We start from the raw sequence: 19,699 nt of genomic DNA on the forward strand, positions 1-19,699 counted from the left end.
ACCGTGCGACTGCTACGGTCGCAGGTTCGAATCCTGCCTAGGGCATGGATGTGTGTGATGTCCTTAGGTTAGTGAGGTTTAAGTAGTTCTAAGTTCTAGGGGACTAATGACCACAGCAGTTGAGTCCCATAGTGCTCAGAGCCATTTTTTTGCTCGGCCACAGCGGCCGGCGAACAGCATATTGTTTGACGTTGAGCTGTAATATTAATTTAATTATATTTCATATTCATTGCTACATGTAAGTATCACCTGTAACGAACTCTCTCGGAACCTTGTTACTTTTCTGAGTCATACATCACAGCAAGTGGCCAGAACGTAGCGCAAGCTGAAAATATTTTCAGCGTTATAGATGATCTCACCCCGCAACATTACTTAGTAGCCGTTGGCCTTAATGATTATGCCTTCCCTCACTACGTACCCCGCAGCTCATTCCTCAAGAATGGCGCATCAGTCTGGAACCGCGCGACCGCTACGGCGCAGGTTCGAATCCTGCCTCGGGCATGGATGTGTGTGATGTCCTTAGGTTAGTTAGGTTTAAGTAGTTCTAAGTTCTAGGGGACTGATGACCTCAGATGTTAAGTCCCGTAGTGCTCAGAGCCATTTGAACCATTTTTGAAAGATGTTCAGATTATACGTGTATGGATTTTAGTGAGCCGTAAAGATGAACGAGATGTGTTGTACCACACTGTGGCCAATACTTGTGTCTTCTTAAAATCAATGACATGTTATCTCCTCCTCATGTGTGTCTGGCCACTGTAGAATTCTTCGTTTGTTAATTATGTTTTGTCAAATTAAATTATATTATGCCAAACGAGAAGTTCAAGTTTCCGTTAGCTTAACATTATCGAAGACTATTCTATTGAAAAAACACATTAGGTCTGTGGACATAAAAATTCGTGACCAAAGGCGTGGAGAAAGGATTTTTTTTGTGGTAGTGATATGTTTGTTTCGCGTAACTTGCATTAGTGTCCAGTCGCTTCACCGAAGAATTTTTTTAAAATGATTATTTCAGGAAAAGACAGACACCGATGGAGATGAAGAAACAGTGGAAGTAGAAGCCGAACAGCAGTCCCGTGCTGGTGCCGTACTACAAGCATTACAGACTCCAATACACTACGTTTACATGTGACACATCTTCCGAAAGACGAAAATCGAATTTCTGAAACCGTTTTTCGCTGTTGTGTTTACGTGTTAATGTCTGAAACGGATTTGTTAGCACAGTTAAATGAGGCGCCTAGAAAACAGCTGTAGCAGTTTTAGATTTAATCAGCACAATCACTATTTATCTTCAATTAGCAGAGGTGTAAACAGCTTCAGTCTAATATTTCAACTTCTCCTTCACTGTAGAAAAAACCACTCCATCCATATTACCCGAAAATTTTTGAAAACAAGGTTTAACGTGACAACTCAAGTACGTTTCAAACCCGGTTGCGCTTACAAGGGAACGAAAACCGATTGCGGAATTGGAAAAGCGGAAACAAGAAGCGGATTTCCGGAATCGGTTTTGAAGCGTTTATATGGCCCCTAGAAGCGGTATTGGGAAATCGGTTTGCAAAATCCGATTTTGAGAGCCCCATGTAAATCGAGTAACAGAGGCAGCGAATGACGAGAGTTTGTTGCTCCCAGTAGGCCTCCTTCGGTTTCTTGCAACCAGAGTAAAACGGGAAGCGTCAGGTAGCACACCTAATGCAGAAAATGGTAAAGAGGAGGTCGGTAATATGCCAAAAATGATACGATCAAAACTGGAAGACTGAAACAGTACCACTGAAAGGTTTGATTATGTTGCGAAGAACGTGGCGGAGAAAATTAGATGTGTGGACCATAATCAAGGAAGTTTTGTAGAAAAGTTCGTAGGTGATGTGTTGTTTGAGGGAGACTTGCAAATTTTTTCAAGAAATTCAAGACTCAAAAATTGATTCTCCACAAGTACATGTTTATCCACAAAGCACGCTCCTTTGTTTGCATCCAATCAGAATGCACAAACGTTCAGTCCATTTATACTAGTTTCTTCTCCACAAGCATTCCAAACTACAAGTCAGTCACTGGAAATGACTCTCTCAATTTTCGAGAGATATTATTGAAAAATAAGCACAAGAATTTAAACTTATAAAAACAAGTACACGATTTGTATTACAGTTTGTATGCTACAAACAAAATTTACATGTTTTGCAAGTACTAAGGTAATTTACTTATGCTAAAAATTTGCTCTTGAAAATAAAAGATTGTATGTGAATATTTTCACTGAACACTGGCGTTCCTATTTATGTACAAAAGTTGCGTCCGATATAACACTTTGTGTACTGTCTGACAAAATTTCTTCGAAGCAATTATGCGTTCGAGAAGATAACCCAATTGATCGTATCTTTATTATGTGTTAGCATATGGTTTAGTTTCGAAAGCCTTTCGAAACCTAGGAACTTAAAAAAATCGAATTGTTTCACGCTAGTGGTAACTCTGACTTGCTTCCCCCGTCATGCTGCTGACAATGGAATCTCCCCATCACAGCCCCCTCAGATTTAGTGGTAAGAGGGCCGAGTGGGAAGCCAGTCAAAAACTGAACACAGATCAAGCATGAAAACAGGAAGAAGTCGTACTGAACTGTAAAAAAAAAAGCAAAATTGAAACAGTGAACGGTCCAAGACAATAAATGCAATATTGAGCAGAGTGAAACAGCGCTGGCGTCATGATTAAATGGTCACGGTGTTTGACTACCAGGCGAGCGAGTGGTGTTGAATACTCCATCGTCCCGATTATTATTATTTTTTTCCTCTGTTCACTGTATTCAAATACGTGTCTATGTCGTGGTGTAACGTCCGTTTGCAACAGCGTGGTGTAAGGTAAGGACCTATAATGACAGTTGATTCTGCACAACTACTCTATGAGGAGCCAAAAGAAAGTGGCTTTCGAATAGGAACTGCAAACGTTTGATGACAAGGTGACAAGTCAACCGAATCCCCAACCGGAAAACGCGTCTGGTGTATCATACACGGCATAGGGATCTCTTATCGATGCACCCAAACTGTACGCCTGGTATGTGAATAGAATATGCCTCCTTGCCCGATATGGGTGTTCGAATGAATGTGAATCTGATCACATAATTTGCAACAAATGAACTGCAACAGTTACACAATTACACAGTTTCTCTGTGCTCTGTCAAAACATGAGGTTTTAACGTTTATGCAATTGGGTTTCTCTTTTGGAAGTTCTGACTCTTTAATTCCGTTATTGAAACATAGTTCACACCCGTTTACTAAATAGCTTTCATTTCTGTGAGACGTCTATGTGGTATCTCGCCTGCTCTCACTGTTTATCACGTTTATTTGCGACAGTAACGTGTTCTTACCACATGACTCAAATTCTGTAACCAATGTATAACTGCTAAGGCTACAGAAAGAGTCAATGCCTGGGCGGACAGTTCGTTGTTGTTGTTGTGGTAGAGACTGGTCTGATGCAGCTCTTCATGCTACTCTATCCTGTGCAAGGTTCTTCATCTTCCAGTTCCTACTGCAATCTACATCCCTCTGAATCTGTTAAGTGTATTCACCTGTTGGTTTCCCTCTGCGATTTTTACCCTCCACGCTGCCCTCCAATGTTCATGTTGTGAAAATAAATGACACGAGAGAGTTTTGAACTCGGCTTGTCCTCTCTAGTCAAACACCGCGACCACGTAACCACGACGCCGCGGCTGTTCAATTTCCCTCAATATTGCACTAAAGCTTGGATCGATCACTGTTTCTATTTTGCCTTTTTTTCAAAGTTCAGTTTACCTTCTTCCTGTTTTCACGCTTGATCTTTGTTTACCTTTTGACGGGCTATCAAATGGGCATCTCGCCACTAAATCCGAAGTGTGCGATGGGAAGTTTCTCTTGTGAGTAGCACTACCGTCTCTTTCGACGAGTTTTGAGTCTCAAGAAGCATGAATAAAAATGTGGAAGCAAGAACGATGACGATATACGTCAATCACAATGATGATACGAGAGAATTTCAACAAGTAAGTTACCGCGTCGTCCCACGCTAAAACCATTGCGCAAAAAGAAAAGAAAGAAAATATGCATTGTCAGAAGAGAATGCACGTTCTGGCTTTCCTGCAGACATAGCTTTGCTGCAATATGATTAAGAGGTGCATCTCGCGTTCGGGCGAAACGCACTCGAAAATTGAAGAGCGCGGAACAGTATGATTCTTTTGGACAAAAAATCTAAACTGAGCACAGAGTCACCGAGAAATTCTGATGGTAAATGGATCAAATGCAATGGCGCGTACACCCTAGTGAAATGGTGTCAACAATTTGACCAAGGCTGCACAGACGTGGGTGATTGTGTTGAAAGATAAGAGTCACGTGTCTGTGTTACTTCGAAGTATAGTGCGGCATTCAATAAAGTTACTTGACCTGCCGTGAAAATGTGTACTTTTTTAAGTCCCCTAGTATCATTCTTGTGCTCTCAGGAGAGCTACAAAGAGATAGACAGTGAAATTTGGGAAGTCCCGAGATGTTGTGAAGCACAATAGGAAGATAAAATCAGTAGATAGAATTCTTCTGCGATAAAGTAGTTTACTCGAGATCAGCGCGATCTCACGTGGACGGTGAATACCCGATTTCTCAAGGAGGTGACTCAGCGAGTGAACACACCCGTCGTGTACTGATGCGCAGCGATACCTCAGCACTCAAATTACATTGAAAATAACTTTTTTTTATACGTCGTGCGTAAATTTTGTTCTTTGTACTTAAAGCGCGATTCTTCAAGAACCTTTTCTTTTTCAGATATATACAGTAGATTTTAAAAGTTACGAAAAAGAAGGTAAGAGGAAAACAGAAGGAAGAATGGTGATGAAGCACAGTAATGACCATCAGATGTCCCCACGAAGTGAGGTAATGTTGTCTGTCTAGGAAAGGAGTATTCTGATTCCAATATTCATGCGATTAGTAGGTAACAAAAACAGTGAACTACGCCCGCGATGTAATCAACAAAGACACTGTTCGCAGCCAGTTTCGCTCAGTAGAATTCTCGGATACGTTGAATCAGGATGGTCCCGACAATGGTCTCAGAAACACTGAAGATGTCCACAGAGAGTTGTTTCAGAGCTTTCGTGACGGCTGCGAGACGCAGAAAATGGTCGTCGTAAGCAAGTAATGTGACTGTACACTGAGATCGCAGAACTCAAGGGCTCCTCCTAACATCGCGGCGGACTTTTGCCTGTCGTAGTGCAGCAAACTGAAGGTGACATGAACAAGTCGTTGGAAGTCCCCTGCCAATATACTGAGCCATTCTGCCTGTATAGCCGTCCATAACTGCGAAAGTGTTGCCGGTGCAAGGGCTTTGTGTACGAACTGATCTCTCGATTAAGTCTCATAAATGTTCGATGGGATTCATGTCGGGCGATCTGGGTGGCCACATTATTCACTTGAATTGTGCAAAATGTTCATCAAACCAATCGCGAACAGCTGTGGCCCAGTTACATGGCGCATTGTCATACATGAAAATTCCATCGTTGTTTGGGAACATGAAGTCCATGAATGGTTGCAGGTGGTCTCCAAGAAGTCGAACATAATCATTTTCAGTTAAATTTTGTGCGCCCATTTGACATAGCCACCACCAGCTTCCACGGTGCCTTGTTGACAACTTGGGTCCATGGCTTTGTGGGGTCTGCGCCACACTCGAACCCTACCATCAGCTCTTACCAACTGAAATCGGGGCTCATCTGACAAGGCCACGATTTTTCAGTCGTCTGAGGTGCAGCCGATATGGTCTCGAGCCCAGGAGAGGCGCTGCAGGCGATGTGCTGTTAGCAAAGGCACTCACTTTGACGCTGCTGTAGCCCATTAACGCCAAATTTCGACGCACGTCGCACTGTCCTAACGGATAAATCGTTCAAATGGCTTTGAGCACTATGGGACTTAACTTCTGAGGTCATCAGTCCCCTACAACTTAAAACTACTTAAACGTAACTAACCTAAGGACATCACACACATCCATGCCCGAGGCAGGATTCGAAACGGCGACCGTAGCGGACGCGCGGTTCCAGACTGTAGCGCCTAGAACCGCTCGACCACCTCGGCCGGCTCCTAACGGATAGATGCGTAGTACGTCCCACATTTATTTCTGCTGCTGTTTCACGCAGTGTTGCTTGTCTGTTAGCAATAATAACTCTACGCAAACGACGCTGCTCTGAAGGCTTGTCAGCCACTGAAGGTAATGCCTGAAATTTGATATTCTAGGAGCGCTCTTGATGCTGTGGATCTCGGAATGCTGAATTCCTTAACGATTTGCGAAGTGGAATATCCGATGCGTCTACTTCCAGTTACGTCACAATCCCGTCGAAAACCTTTTCACATGGCCGGCCGCTGTGGCCGAGCGATTCTAGGCGCTTCAGTTCGGAACCGTGCTGCTGCTACGGTCGCAGGTTGGCATCCTGCCTCGGGCATGGAATATGGATATGTGTGATATCCTTAGGTTAGTTAGGTTTAAGTAGTTTTAAGTTCTACGGGACTGATGGCCTCAGATGTTAAGTTCCATAGTGCTTAGAGCCATTTGAACCTTTTCACATGAACCGCCTGAGTACAAATGACAGCTCCGCCAACACACTGCCCTTTCATACATTGTGACCGCGATATTACAGCCGTATGCATATGTGAATATCGCTAGCACATGATTTTTGTCATATCAGTGTAACTTAATGTGAAGAATTCGGAAAACAAAAGGATGTCGTACGGAGAGATTAAGAATGGCCAAAATAACTTCTGTAAAAATTAAAGGCAAAGGCGTCAGCATTATACAGCGTAGAGGGGGAGAAACTGTCTGCAGACGAGACTGAATCAATGGCTGTCGATCTGGAAGACTTAGTGGTTACAGTATCCAGAGTCGGACAGACGTTTGGCAGACTCGTGATCACATAAGGCAGAAAGAATAGATGATTTTCCTTCGGAATTTCTAAAGTCGTCGGGGAAATGGCAACCAAAAGATTATTACAGTTAGAGTCTATAATTTACGTGTCTGAAGGCATATCATTGGCCTTTCATTAGAATATTTCTCAAACAATCCAGTAGATAGCGAGGGCAGATAAACGTGACAGCTATCGCACAATCAGTTAACGCGTATGCACTTTCACAACAGGAACGTCAATTATATCGTAGCCCACAGAATGACACGACAATGAATGCTACCACGGCTGTAACTTTCTATCCACGTTTGTATGTTAACTCATAAGGTTGGACGCACAGGAACTTAAAGGAGCGCATTTTCTTTTGGTAATGATGTATTTCCTCTAATTATCGTGGCAGATCGGAATAATATTTGCAGAATTATGCGAGTATCTGATCAAAACTATCCTGACACTCCTAAGTAGACTGTTGGTGACATGACTGCGAGTTGAAACGCAAAGGAACAACCAATGCTAAGCCAAGAGCAGGCAGTTGCAGACCTTATTTACTGACGGGCAGGGACCGTCCAGGACAGTGGAGAGTAGCTGTAAAGAATCGCATGCAGTCAGCAGAAGAAAGCGCTCGTGAGTTTCAGATTACTACCAGCAATCCATCTAGCACAATGACTTTGCGTGCGGAAAGACTGGGGTAAGGTGGTCGAGCAGCTTCTCATAAGCCACACATTAATGTAGTCAGTGCTAAGCGCCGTTTGAGGTGGCCTAAAGTGCGACGCTGCTGGGAAGTGGATGACTACGAACGAGTGATTTGGAGTGATGAATCGCGCCATTCGCCGTAACAGTCCGATGTAAGAGTTTAAATAGGCGATTGTCTGGAGAACGTTACTTGTCATCAAATGTAGTGCTAATAGTAAGGTGCGGAGGAGGTGGTGTACTTGTATAGGAGATGGGAGTGTTTTTACTGGTTTGGGTGTGGGGCCTCACTGCGCCTAAGAAAACGCCAAGTGCGGTAGGATACAAATACATTTTATAGCAGGGATGTCCAACCCGCGGCCTGCGGGCCGCATGCGGTTCGAAGCAATTGTCAGAGTGACCCAAGAAGTATCTATCATACGATCGAAAGAAAAAGAGGCCGTAATATTCCGTTCATATAAAGTTACGATAAACTGCATATTTTCAGACTGAAATCCCCCCCCCCCCCCAATACACACACACACACACACACACACACACACACACACACACACACACACACACGATCCTATTCTCTCTCTCCTTTTTTTTTATCGGCGGTTATTGTTAGTGTTAAGTGCATTACGTGCGGCCCATAATTACTCGTCTTCTTCCAGTGTAGCCCAGGTAAGCTAGAGTGTTGGACACCGCTGTTGTAGAGCACTGTGTACTGCATTTAGAAGAGGAATATTTTGGGGACGATGGTTATTTCAGCATGACAACGCACCCTGTCATCAAGGAGCATCTGTGAAGCAATGCTTTGCGGACAACAGCATTCCTGAAACGGACTAGCCTCCCCGCACTTCCAACTTGAACTCAATGGAACACCTTTAGGATAAATTACGAGGGTAATCCCAAAATAAGGTCTCCTATTTTTTTATAAGTACATAGACCTGTTTATTTCTACAATGATTTACGTCAGTTTACAGCTTGAACATTTAGCTATTTTTCGACTTAATCACCATTTCCGTCGACGCATTTTTGTAGACGCTGTGGCAGTTTTTGTATGCCCATGTCATATCAGCTCGCTGTTCAGAAAGTTATGAACCTCTTCTTTCTCCTCGTCGTCGGAGCTGAATCGCTTTCCGGCCAAATGTTCTTTTAACCTAGGGAACAGGTGAGAGTCACTGGGCGTCAAGTCAGGACTATAGGGTGGGTGGGTGATTGTGTTCCGCTGAAACTGCTGCAGGAGAGCAACGGTTTGCCGAGCGATGTGTGGGCGAGCGTTGACATGGAGAATGTGTACACCCTTGCTCAACAATCCTCTTCTCCGGTTCTGAACGGCCCGTTTGGGTTTTTTCAGATCACAGTACCTGTCTGCGTTAATTGTGGTCCCAGCGATTCAGCTCCGACGACGAGGTGAAAGAAGACGTTCATAACTTTCTGAACAGCATGGCGGCGAGCTGGTGTGACATGGGCATACAAAAACTGCCACAGCGTCTACAAAAATGCATCGACAGAAATGGTGATTATGTCGAAAAATAGCTAAATGTTTAAGCTGTAAACTGATGTAAACCATTGTTGAAATAAACAGGTCTATGTACTTATAAAAAATAGAAACCTTACTTTTGGGATTACCCTCGTAAAACGTCGATTACTCTCCAGACTCCAGCGTCCAACATCACTGCCTTCTCTCGTTTCGGCTCTTGCGGGAGAATGGACTGCCGTTGCTACACAGTTATTCAGACACCTCACCGCAAATGTCCCCATCAGAGTTCAGTCCATCATAAAGGCCAAGGATGGATACATTCCACATTAATATTCGGATACTTTTGATCCGATACTGTGTATGTTAGTGAGCTGCGAGGTGGTAAACTTACCCACGTTCCATTGAAAGCTTTGTTCTACAATCAAAACGTAGGAAACACGTTGACTCCACAGCTCGGACGCAGCTGAGGTGTGGGGCTCGCTTCTGCGGGGTTCCCCCACCGCTGTTACCGCCAAACACTGGCACGTTATTTCATTACGCTGTCCTGACAATGCGAGCGAATCTACATGCTCGGCAAGATACGAGACTCACATTTAAGTTTTTACACGTGACCATTGTTAAATCAAAGGCAGTTCAAAGAGTGCAGAGTAGCTTGTTTAGAGTGAGTGATTGATGAAACATTATTGAAAAAAGATATAAATGTCACGGGTAGTATTTCGTTGGATGTTTTTTTTACGATTTTTGTAAATGCCTAAAGCATTTTTAACGCCTCGAAACGCTTCGTTTAACTTTTAACTTCGTTTAACACCTTCATAAGAGACTGTTCACAATTGGCCTGTAAAATTTCGCTCTGGACGTGCTTTCCCTAGCGACGAAATTTTCGAAAATCGATTGTTGCCTAAAAATACATAGATGCCGCGCGCAGCATAACTGAAGAGTAGCGGCATGTGACGTACATTGAGATAGGGCATATTGAAGAATGCAGTACGTTCGATTTTGAGTGAACGTTTGTGAGAAAGATGTGTTTCCGATGAACTGCATGGAATGTGGCCTCCAGTCTCAACTGATGTAAGGAAACCTCAAAAAATTCGGCCGAGGAAATACGAAGTCTATATATGATGTCGTAACAGAAGAGAGAACCTGGATATATTCGTACGAGCCGGAAACTAAGCAGCAATCAACGGTTTGTGTCGACTTCCCGCGTAGTGTTACATTTTGGATGCGAAAGGGATACTTTCTAAGGAAACGCAATTGCCATTTTCACCTGATAGTAATAATAATAACAATGAAACAAATCTGACCGAAAGAAAAGAACAATCTTACGAGCGGCATTTTTCTGTTTACATTCAATAGTTCGTTTTGCACCACTCACGGTTAGCTTCTTCCCACCGCTCGTCGTGTTCGATTGTCTACTGTTTTAAAAAATAATAATCGATAAACGCGCTGTGATTTTAAAAACTATCCCTTATTGACCTTGTACCGGACGCTAACCCCCCCCCCCCCCCTTTTGTCGTTGATTTACCTTATTCGTATCGCTCAATTGCCGAAATTGCGTGCCGCGCGGCATTAGCCGAGCGGTCTCGGGCGCTGTAGTCATGGAAGTGCGGCTGGTCCTGGCGGAGGTTCGAGTCCTCCCTCGGGAATTGGTGTTTGTGTTTGTACTTAGGTTAATTTAGGTAAAGTAGTATGTAAGCTTAGGGACATTTGAACATTTTCGAAATTGCATGCTCGCTATATACTGAAGTATGAATTTGTCTCGTAAGACGTTTGCCGGAATCACATACGGTACAGCGTAGTAATTATTTATTTTTACGCAATCCCTTTAAGCCTGAATTTATTTTATTTTAGAGCAGCCTGAATCAGTTATCAAAGCAATTCAATACTATGTATGTGTTTCTCTACTGTGTATATATTTCTCTACAACTCTTTGAAGTGTAAAAAGTTACAACAATGAACAATGCTTTATTTAAACGAACCAATACTAGCGGCAGCTTCTAACCAGCAGCAATTAGGCTGTATTCACACGGAGGGCTCTACTCATAGACGCAATCGCCAACAGTCGACATTAGTTGATTGTTGTACAAATACAAGCAATATCAAAATAATTACGTCAAATTCACCTCCTAAGCGAGTTCAAAGGCTAGATGTTTCATTACAAGGGTGGGTGACGATACATCATTGGCTAGCACTCGTCACTAACAATTCGTTTGAGGCGAAATACGTAAGCCGTAACTTGTAGTTATCAGGATTTTTTTGGAATTTTCAAGAATGACAACAAACTTGACTAAAGAAAAGAAGTAAATAAATACGATTTTGCATGAGATTTGTCTCGTGATGGAATGATATGTTAATGTTCCATGTTTTAACATTTTCAATATTTTGTAGTTGTTTACACAAACTCTGTAGTATTTACGGCACACTCAAAATTATTAGTACAGTATTTTACATCAAACCGATTAACATAAGTTTATTGTTACTATATTATGTATATCCTTCCCTTAATAATGTAACATCCAATCGGGGTAAAAATTTGGGGTTATGATTGGTATCTCTTATTGGTGTGTAAGAAAGGCTGGTAACCCTAGATGGCGACTAAAGCAATGTAAATCGATACAAAACACAATAACACAGCTGTTGCGACTAGTGACATTAAAAATCCCTCTCCGGCTGATCTCAGCAACAAACTAAATGCTACGCTGGTAGCGGCAATGCTGTTGAATTTGTTTCCATGTTTTCGCGTTGCCCTCCTCGCCTGGCGAGGATATCATGCAGTACCATATCCGCGCTGTGATCATAGCCACCCCTCCTGAAACTTGAGGTGTGATTGGCTCCTTGAAGGTAACTCTAGCAGAGGCTTGGTTAAAAAAAACTGCTCGATGTTTACGTGGTTTCTTGCACAGCATAAGGCACACCTTCATCTCCTTCCACATCCACGTCCATATTCAGCAAACCATTTTCATGAGCAGGGCATAGGGTACTTCCTAGTGTACCACATATTAAGGTTTCTTCCGTTCCGTTTGCGTATGAAGCGCGGGAAAAATGACTGCGTACTTGCCTCTTAGAAGCCGTAATTGGTTTAACCTTGTCTTCACGATTCCCACAAGAGTGATCCGTTGGAGGGGAGGAAGGAGGAGGGGTGGTTTTAGTATATTTATACATTCCTTACTTAATACTGGTACTTGAAACATTGTTAAGTAGTCTTCCGCGACTTTACTTCTGTCTTCAGACATCTGCCAGCTCAGGTTTTTTTGCATTTCCTTGGCGCTCTCAAGTGGATTAAACAAACATGTGGTCATTGGTGATGCTGTTCTTTGTATACGTTCAGTATCAATATCTGCAGACAGCGCTGTCTGGTATGTGTCCCACACACATTAGCAATATTCTAAGTAAGAAGGCTTCCGTTGAGCACCTAGATCCGATACGCCACCAGAGAGTAGTCGTTGTCAAGCGTCAACTTATAGCATTAGAGAGAAATAGGATAAAAAAGTTGATTTTATTTCTTATTATGTAATTCCACAGAAAAATATAAAAAGAACAGTTATCATCCAAGATACACAAAGGACCTATTTTTAGTTTGTTACCAGAGTTGCTTTATATACGAACATGAGTCTTAACCGTTTGTGACGAGAGTATTCCATACTCACCGTCATCCCCGTGTGATATAAGCAGTTTGTTTTCGTGCTGTACAGTTTTTCATTTATACTTTTTACGATGCTGTAGAATTGAAATTTTTTAAGGGCTCGGTAGCGAAAATGTGATCTGCGTCTACATTAAGCAGTTGCAAGTTATGTAGTCCTGAGAGCGACCAAGAGTTTACTGAGCCATTTGTAATTTATGGTTCAAATGGCTCTGAGCACTATGGGACTTAACATCTGTGGTCATCAGTCCCCTAGAACTTAGAACTACTTAAACCTAACTAACCTAAGGACATTACAAACATCCATGCCCGAGGCAGGATTCGAACCTGCGACCGTAGCAGTCGCGCGATTCCGGACTGAGCGCCTAGAACCTCGAGACCACCGCGGCCGGCTGTAATTTATGTATCAAGCTTCATTCTAGGTGCATAGCCCTTTCGTTCTTTGTCTCGCTTTTTTTGTTAGCTTTCGGAATCCACGAAAGAACTGGGAAATTTCTTGTTCCAGTTTACTATTCATACAGTTAGCTACCTAGGCGTTTACGTCGAGCTCCACTGAAGAGTGTGCATTAACGATTAACTCATGAAGTGACTTTTCTGTGATGTATACTAGGAAGTGGGCTCTTGGGGACCCCACGTTTACCGATATTTAAGACACAAATCATACGAAAATATTAATTTAAGTTATATAACACATATTTTTACAGTTAGGTAAGGGTTGTTTAAACACACCTTGATGGTTTTACTGCACTAAATAAAGCCTGCAGTATTTTAGCTTTTATCACACAAAATCACATACTTTTATGCGTTTTTTGATTAAATAGGACACATAAAGGAACTGTTAAGAGAGATGAATTTCACATTCTGAAAAATTATAGTATTTCTGTAGCAAATACAAATTTTCACATCGAAAAACTAAATTCCAGGGTTTAAACTGGCCCAAAAAAATTGGGCTCCACAACTACAAAAAAAAGTCTGTAAAACTGACATTCAGTCCTGGGACCTACATTTTTCTGTATCACCAGTCTGAACACAAATCATCTGATTTTAACTAAAACTTTAAGTATTTCATTGGAGAAAAAGAAAGATCCCCATCACGACTATCCTGAAGTTCTTCCTCAGAATGATTCTCCGCTGGCAGAGCTGTGATCACTGGCTATTGTAAAATAGTCCTATTTTTGATCAATTTCTTGGTTTACATCAGTAACACCTTCCTCCATCCACTGGCTAACATTAATATGAAACTTAGGATCGTAAAAACCGACATGTTCCTGCAAAAAAATTTGTGCTGTACTGAAGAAAATTGGTACGTGGTCCACAAGGCGTGTTCTAGAAGACCCATACATGTATCTATAACATCTGTAAACAACAATCAAACAAGTCAATAATGCAACCAACAACAAAACATTTTAGGGTTGGCCATTTAAGGTGGGTAGGGAGGGTATCGAAAGGTCCGACCAGAATTGACATTGCACAGGGAGTTTGAAAATTTCCGCACGGTCTGAGAGACCACACCTCGTTGGTTACGGGTTAATGTAACAAGGCTCCCTATGAGCAGTGATGTGTCTATTGGCACTGAAGCTGCAGCGTAAACGTACCCGTTCGGCTCAGGTGTACCTGACCTATACGAAAATCCAGGCTTGCACAAGACGAGAAATGAGCAATGTGAAAGCGTCTGGACTTACAGACGCTAATACACTCTCAAACGATGGGTGTCGTTATTGCGAACCTGCGCTATACCTTTCGTCGCTCTGTCTCAATCCAGAAATGTGTACCAGAAATACCTGGTCGTTTCAGCTGCCATAACAGGCGTGGCGGCGTGCTTGTAACATCATTGTGTAGCTATTCTTTTTACATGATAATAGGAAATATGAAACGCTATATGAATATTTTGCTATAGCATCCATAGCATACATGGTTAAATGTTAGAGTACATTTCCCATTACAAAAACAATTCCAGCTAAACGTTGACCGCAAGGCAAAAACTCCTCAAAGAAATTAATAACGAGGGTAATACGGATGCATTTCAATCATGGATAGTTCCCAGCACATCTCCATCGGTTTGAAACGTTGATTTCTTATTGTCATTGTGGCGATATCTCCTGTGCTGATGTGAATCATATTTTCTTCCTTGTTCTAAGCACATTGTTCCTTCCTTTACAATAGCTTTGTCCATATATGCATGACGATATTTAAATTCTTGACATTTTCTCAAATTACAGTACACCTCTTATTGATAACACTCAGGTATTCTGTTTTCAGAAAGTTAATATTGAAGATATTTAAGATCATATTTGCGAAAAACTATTGAAATTCACGGTATTTGTAACTCGTATGGCTGCATGGTGTTTCGTCTGCTAAATACAAAATATAATAAACTTTAGAAAGAATTTTCGGGTTGAAGACAGCTTCACTTTGTTGTTAAGTGTGATTGATTTCTCTGTTTTAACTTATCACGTCAATAGTTAGGGTTGAGGAGTTGGTTACAATTACGTTTGTGACTAAGGTTGCCAGATGGCCAGCTTATTACGAACGTGTGCGGCCAAATATGTAAAAGTCCGGCTCGTTCGGCTTTTTAGCGATGAATTAGAGAACGCACAACTACGTCCCTTTGAAAGATGCGCCCACGGGAAGTAAGGGCTCCCACAACGAGCTTGTGACGTCACACTAGTTGCCTTGCCCGCGGACGTACATCGCGAAAGCTCAGTTGCGACCAGGGCCAGTCTGGAAATCAGTAACTCGTCGAGAGATGCCCACTGAAGTCCTTAAAGTGGTCGTGTATTATCGAGAGTGTGAGCGTACTTAAACGCGCACCTACGACATATTAAACTAGTCTGAACAGTAACTGACTTAGTGCCAGAACTGGTCGCTGCAACTCTTTAAGCCCTGTTGTGTCATGTGTTGACACACACGTTGGCCCTGCGTTGAAAGCTAGTGACGTAAGCACGAGGAATATGTATAAGGAGGAATAAGGAGATATACCATAGGGATACATAGATATGCTAAACAATATTATTCTTATCGCCGTCTGCTATGTTCTTCTTCGTAGGCTGAAGGAGCCTAACATACAAACCACGCTACGCTAAGCGCGAGAGAGGCAAAACGGAATGTGCCGATCAGCCAATGCCAACCCACCCGCCCCCTTCGCTTGCGTGTCGTTTCTACAGTAGTGGAAATCCGGGTAAAGACATGGATATTTGTAGGAAAATTAACATTTTCTGTTAGAATAGCTGTGCACAGTGTATACGCAGTAGTATGAGATCCAGTATACCGACAAATGCAGTCAAATGTGATCGTATTTCATGCCAGTAGTACAATATATAACAAGTCGTTAACGATTCAGGTGGTAGAGGCTGGAACTTGGTATGAAGGCAGTCGACTCTGTGTGAAGTAGGTGTGTGTGTGTGTGTGTGTGTGTGTGTGTGTGTGTGTGTGTGTGTGTACATGTCTTTACTGCAGGTAGAAAACAGATACCACTAATGACAGTACGTGTTGTGTACATAAATCATGATTGTGACAATACCACGCAGAAAACAGCAAAAAGGAAATAGGATTCACTTGTCGTCAAATCACCAAGAAGGTCAACCTTTCACATACAGTGGTTGATAATTTCGTTAGACTGGGCGGAAGTTAGGGACATAATGGAAAATATGGGCAACGTAGAAACTTATCTGAGACATCGAAATGGTTACTTTTGTGCAAAGCAAGGGCCAAAAATCGTTATTCTTCTCAACTTACTGCTGACGGACTGTTGTCACTAACTGCCAGAAGTGTAAAACAAATTTTGTCAAATGACAAATATTTTGCATTTAAGAAACGACAGTAGAACCCTGCTGTAACACGCAAACGTAAACAGGTTCGATTGGAGTTTCCTGGAAAACAGACGCCACGGACTTCAGAGTGGGATAAAGTGATCTACAGTGGTGAGAAGTTTAATTTAGATGGCTCATATCGATTTCGATATTATTGGCATGATCTGAGAACAGAGCGGCAAATAAGAATGGGCAGAAATGTTGTTGGTGTGTTATGATTTTGGCAGCCTTCGTTTCAACAAGACAATGCACCTGTGCATGTTTCTGCTACAACCAGAAAGTCGTTTGAAGATAAAAGACATCGTTGTCTTGTCCTGCCTGCGCTTAGCCCGGATTTGAACTCCGTGGGAAATCTTTAGGGAACACTTTCAAGGCGTGGTTATCGCAATGGTAGGCAGTCTGAGGCCACGATACGAGAAGAGTGGACAAGAATCCTACCAAAATCAATGTCTAAGAGAATTTTGAGGTAATTTGGAAGAACGGAGGTTGGACAAAGTACTAAGAATGCAATAATACAACATGACAGTGAGTGCCTTTGTACTAGTTTCCATACGGGAAGAGCAAAGCCTTATTTTGTTACTCGCGTTACGAAAGAAACTTTGTAATTCTGTGATGATTGTTTTTTATTTATATGTATCTACTAATTTCATAATTATTCGATGCATGTATCTTTCACATATTATACTATTACGTTCGCAGGCACTCTGCCTTTATTACTGTATACTGTATAGCCATGTTGAGACACGGATATCTCAACGAGAGCCAAGGTGCCCCTACATCTTTGCCCCCTGCGACTAGTCGGCGTGCGACTATAGCTTACCCCAAACGGAAGTAGTGTGAACACAGGTGTGAATGGAATCACTCGAACACGCATGTTGAGGAAGAGGCATGCACATTCACGCCTGCCTCTACTTGTGTATGGGGCAAGCACAGCAAGGCGCACATGTGTAAACTTATAAAAATTTGTTTACTCGTGTTAAACACTTTACACTATTTTCTTTTTCAAAGCCGTAATGCTAGCGTCGAAATGGTGGTCTCTTTCATAACCGCCTAACGGACAAAGGAATGCAACAAACTGCAAACCGACACAATCAGTTGTTGTTTAATTTAAAATTATCCTAGGAAGAGTTCTACGAAATGATTTCCAAGAAAAATAACGTTCTTGATAAAGTTGCTTCATACGAGGAATACTAAAACTTAAATACAGAGTATCGTTACTTCCTTATAAGCATAACTGGAATATCCGAAGTTATTGAATATATTTTGTTCTCCGTCCCAGAAGAATAAACTTTTTAACTTACTTAATGAACAACTTTTTGTTTATTTAGATATGATTATCTTAGGAGGAAGACTGAGAAATTAAAGTGACAAAGCATTTAGTTACTATCATAAATGTCAAACTGCCATGGCCAAGGGAGTGTGCTTTTGCGTGTCTGTGTGGTTGTGTATGTGAATGTATGGACTACTGCTGGAATAAAAGCTAGTGCTAGAAAGCTTGTGTAAATGCTATTTTCTGTCATACCTTTCCGTGTTCCACAAATCGATCCGCTATGGGTGAGTAGCTGCCTTTCACTTATTTCACGCATTGCTCTGTCCAGGAATTTCCATTATTATTATGCCAAATCATAAGGCTTTTTACTCATTTTTATTTAACTACCTTTAAGGATGATCTCGCAAACAACGGACTGTAGCTGATAGTTAATAAACGATTAAAATAGTAACTGATTCTATTTCTATTTTATGTAAGTAGTGCGCCTTTAGATAAAAATATTCGGCTAAACACAACGCCAAGTCAGGCTTTTGTATTTTTGAACCATGTATCACTACTTCTGGAACTAAATAAATTAATTCTCGTTCATCCCATGAATAATATAAAAGTATAATATTAATCACTTACAAGGGCACCACTTGAAACAATGAATTTGGATGCTGATGTCACGTGATTCATTATTCAGCCTGTTGCGTAATTTTGTTTAAACCAGTCATTTAGACAAGCACAAGAGGAAGTTGTTCTCCTTTTACAATAAGGTAAACTACATTTTCACATAGATAAAATAAAGTATGCCATAAATCCTAAAGCAATAATTCCCACACATGTTCTACTTTTCTCCGTAAATAAAATTAAATCGCGGAAGCAGCAAGAAATTTGCTAATTCAGATTGGCATACGCAAACAGAATGCATTCATTGGAGCAGATTAATAGAATGCGTAAAAACCAATAAAGAAATTAAAAGCATTGACACTGATGTTGATGCAAAAGAAAATTAAATATTATTAGCATTTTTCTTTAAATGTAGATCAATCTTTTTTACGTCACGGAGACGGCATAAAGACGGTTAACTTTAGAACACTGTCAAAAGTAGTTTGAAAACCGCACTCGGCATTCACAGCAACTGGCTTGTTACTGACTGCGGGAAGAGAAGTAATTCTTATCTTTCTATGTAAAATCGTTGCAGAGATATTTGTATACGAAACACAGCAGTTTATGCACGTAAAGTGCATACATATGACAAAACGCAGCGACCTGGAAAAATTTCCTAACGGAATATCCTATCCCCCCATTTTTCATACCGTGCAGCATGTGAAACTATAATTAGTGCAAGGAACATTAAATGTAAAAACTAAAAAGCGTTGTCGCAATACAGTAGCATTAGTGGTTACAATAAATACAAAGGGAAGCATGCACTTTACCCTGCGCGGCGTCTTCGGGACGTGTACATACTTCTCACTCTCCCGTACTTTTTAATCGCAATCGGAAGACTTCCTCGAACTCTTTCTCCACCTTTCGAATACTGAGTACTCTTCAACTACTCAACTGCGAAACTAATTAATATTTGTCTCGCAAATAAAACTGTACAGTCAAGTACTAATATTCGTTTGCGCTTCGTGTAGAAGTAGGTAATAATAGTTGAGAATCGAAAATGGATCGTTAAAGATTGTTGAGACTGTAGTCAAAGATATTGTAGATGAACTGTTGAACAGAACCCAGTGATCTCTATCACTGACAGAAGCGTAGAATTCAGAGTGTGAGCGACAGGTTGATAAAATCGTCTTTGGGAATACAACGAAGAGCTCCCTAAAAACACAGAAGGGGTATAATCTGAAAGCAACTAACATTGCTGAATTAATACCTTCACCCAGTGAATGTTGAAAGTCGTTTAAAAACGAGCCATATTGAATTTATTTAATTTAACGAAAATAAACAAAAGTCCTACAGT

General features: G+C 41.5%; 1 protein-coding gene across 1 annotated transcript in view; it reads right to left on the bottom strand.

The window, feature by feature from the left end:
* Window positions 1–19,454, bottom strand: part of LOC126266874 (maternal protein exuperantia) — a 66,853-nt gene extending 47,399 nt beyond the window's left edge. The window contains exon 1 of the mRNA XM_049971521.1: window positions 19,173–19,454. Within this exon, the coding sequence (XP_049827478.1) occupies window positions 19,173–19,201 (29 nt within the window). The 5' untranslated portion in view covers window positions 19,202–19,454. The remainder of the gene's footprint in view (window positions 1–19,172) is intronic.
* Window positions 19,455–19,699: the final 245 nt, after the last annotated feature.

This window comes from Schistocerca gregaria, chromosome 4, assembly GCF_023897955.1.
Source record: "Schistocerca gregaria isolate iqSchGreg1 chromosome 4, iqSchGreg1.2, whole genome shotgun sequence".
NCBI lineage: Eukaryota > Metazoa > Arthropoda > Insecta > Orthoptera > Acrididae > Schistocerca > Schistocerca gregaria.